The sequence below is a fragment of the Cucurbita pepo genome, unplaced genomic scaffold, assembly GCF_002806865.2.
Source record: "Cucurbita pepo subsp. pepo cultivar mu-cu-16 unplaced genomic scaffold, ASM280686v2 Cp4.1_scaffold002884, whole genome shotgun sequence".
Lineage (NCBI taxonomy): Eukaryota > Viridiplantae > Streptophyta > Magnoliopsida > Cucurbitales > Cucurbitaceae > Cucurbita > Cucurbita pepo.
This window is the reverse complement of record NW_019648909.1, coordinates 1-1569: the sequence shown is the minus strand read 5'-3', so window position 1 is coordinate 1569 and position 1569 is coordinate 1. Positions and strand designations below refer to the sequence as shown.

The window sequence follows — 1569 nt, the reverse complement described above, 5'->3', positions numbered from 1 at the left end:
AAGTCAATTTCACCTTTTTTTTCGTAGCAGTCTTTTATGTTTTGTTTTTGTCATTTTCTTATTTATTTATTTTCTATTATTACCTGCCATTCAACCGTTTTCCGTAACAGTCCATAACAGTCTTGCCACGTAGTTAATAAAATCAAGGCACAAAGGACATTTGCTTCCAAAACCGTAAAATGTAAAAATTGCAGGGGCAAAACGTAAATTTCATAACTTTGTAATTAATTTGCATGTAAAGAAACAAGGGGAAGTTAATAATTTAACAAATTTAAGGCAGCTGGATTAGAACTTGGGAGTGGGTTATCCAACAAGCGTGACAGTCGGAGGATGACAAGGCGAAAGGTCGGGGAACTGACCACGTGCAACCGAAGAACCTTGTTCCATTGCACGTGACACTACCAAATTAACATCCTTATATTTTTTAATTAAATCTTTAATTTAATATTAATTCAATTTCTGATGATTGATTGATTTTTATTTTTGTTGTCATTTATCTAATAAAAACATAATAATTGGCACATATTTGGCTATTTATTTGACAGGCACATGCTTGGATAATATGTAGCCATGTGTATTAGGTAACATGTTATATTCAACATTAATTTAAAATTTTGGTTGAATTATGAGATGAAAATTAAAGACAAAAATACTAAAATAAGGTTGCATGAAAATAATTACAAACTAAAATGGTAAATAAAAAAATAAGTTTATGCACTAAAACGTTAATCCACATTTAATCATTTAAATTAAGTATGGTTTTACCTTTATAAATTAAATAATGAATTTGGTGAGATTTGTCAGTGATCTTCCACTAAATAAGAACAGTCCTTTCAAGCTCTGTTTGGCAGCATCTGCCTTAATTAACAGTTGCTTAATCTAATTAAACAAAATTAAGCTGTTTTTTTTTTTAATTTAATCTGGAAAAAGGCTCAGATGAGATGATGAAACCGATAATGCTACATTGCTACTGCTCATCATTTTCATTTATATTCACACCATAGCGATAGCCAAAGCTATTTTCAGTTCATAGGTGTGGTTGTGAATTGCTAGTCTGATTATTTGGTGGAACGATCACTTCAGGCTTACGCTCGCAGCTCAATTATTGAATCTTCTCCTTTTTGTGGATTTCAATTAGTAGCTACATTAAACCAGTGGAGTAAAGATCAATATTCCGATTCAGCTTCTACAGAGCTTGGAGGTTGAAGAGAAAATCAAGCTCATGGAAGCTTTCTCGGTTTCCAGGTTGCTGTTCTTCATTTTCATAGCTGCATTTGGTGGTTTTCGATCCACACATTGTAGTGTGACTTATGATAGGAAGGCTATTCTCATCAATGGCCAACGGCGAATTCTCATTTCTGGCTCCATTCACTACCCTAGAAGCACTCCTGAAGTATGTAGTTCTTATATTGTTGAATTTATCGTGCAATCGTTTGAGAGTTTTACTCACATTTGCTTCTGTGTTTAGATGTGGGAGGATCTTATTCAGAAGGCGAAGGATGGGGGATTGGATGTAATCGATACTTATGTCTTCTGGAATGTTCACGAACCTTCTCCTGGCAATGTACT

General features: G+C 33.7%; 1 protein-coding gene across 1 annotated transcript; it reads left to right on the top strand.

Moving 5' to 3' along the window:
- Positions 1–852: 852 nt before the first annotated feature.
- Positions 853–1559, top strand: LOC111786814 (beta-galactosidase 5-like; the record flags this gene model as incomplete). The annotated part of the gene is made up of 2 exons (XM_023667034.1): positions 853–1393; positions 1469–1559. Coding segments are annotated over exons 1-2 (262 nt in total), but the record flags the coding sequence as incomplete, so codon positions are not given.
- Between the last annotated feature and the right edge of the window lie 10 nt (positions 1560–1569).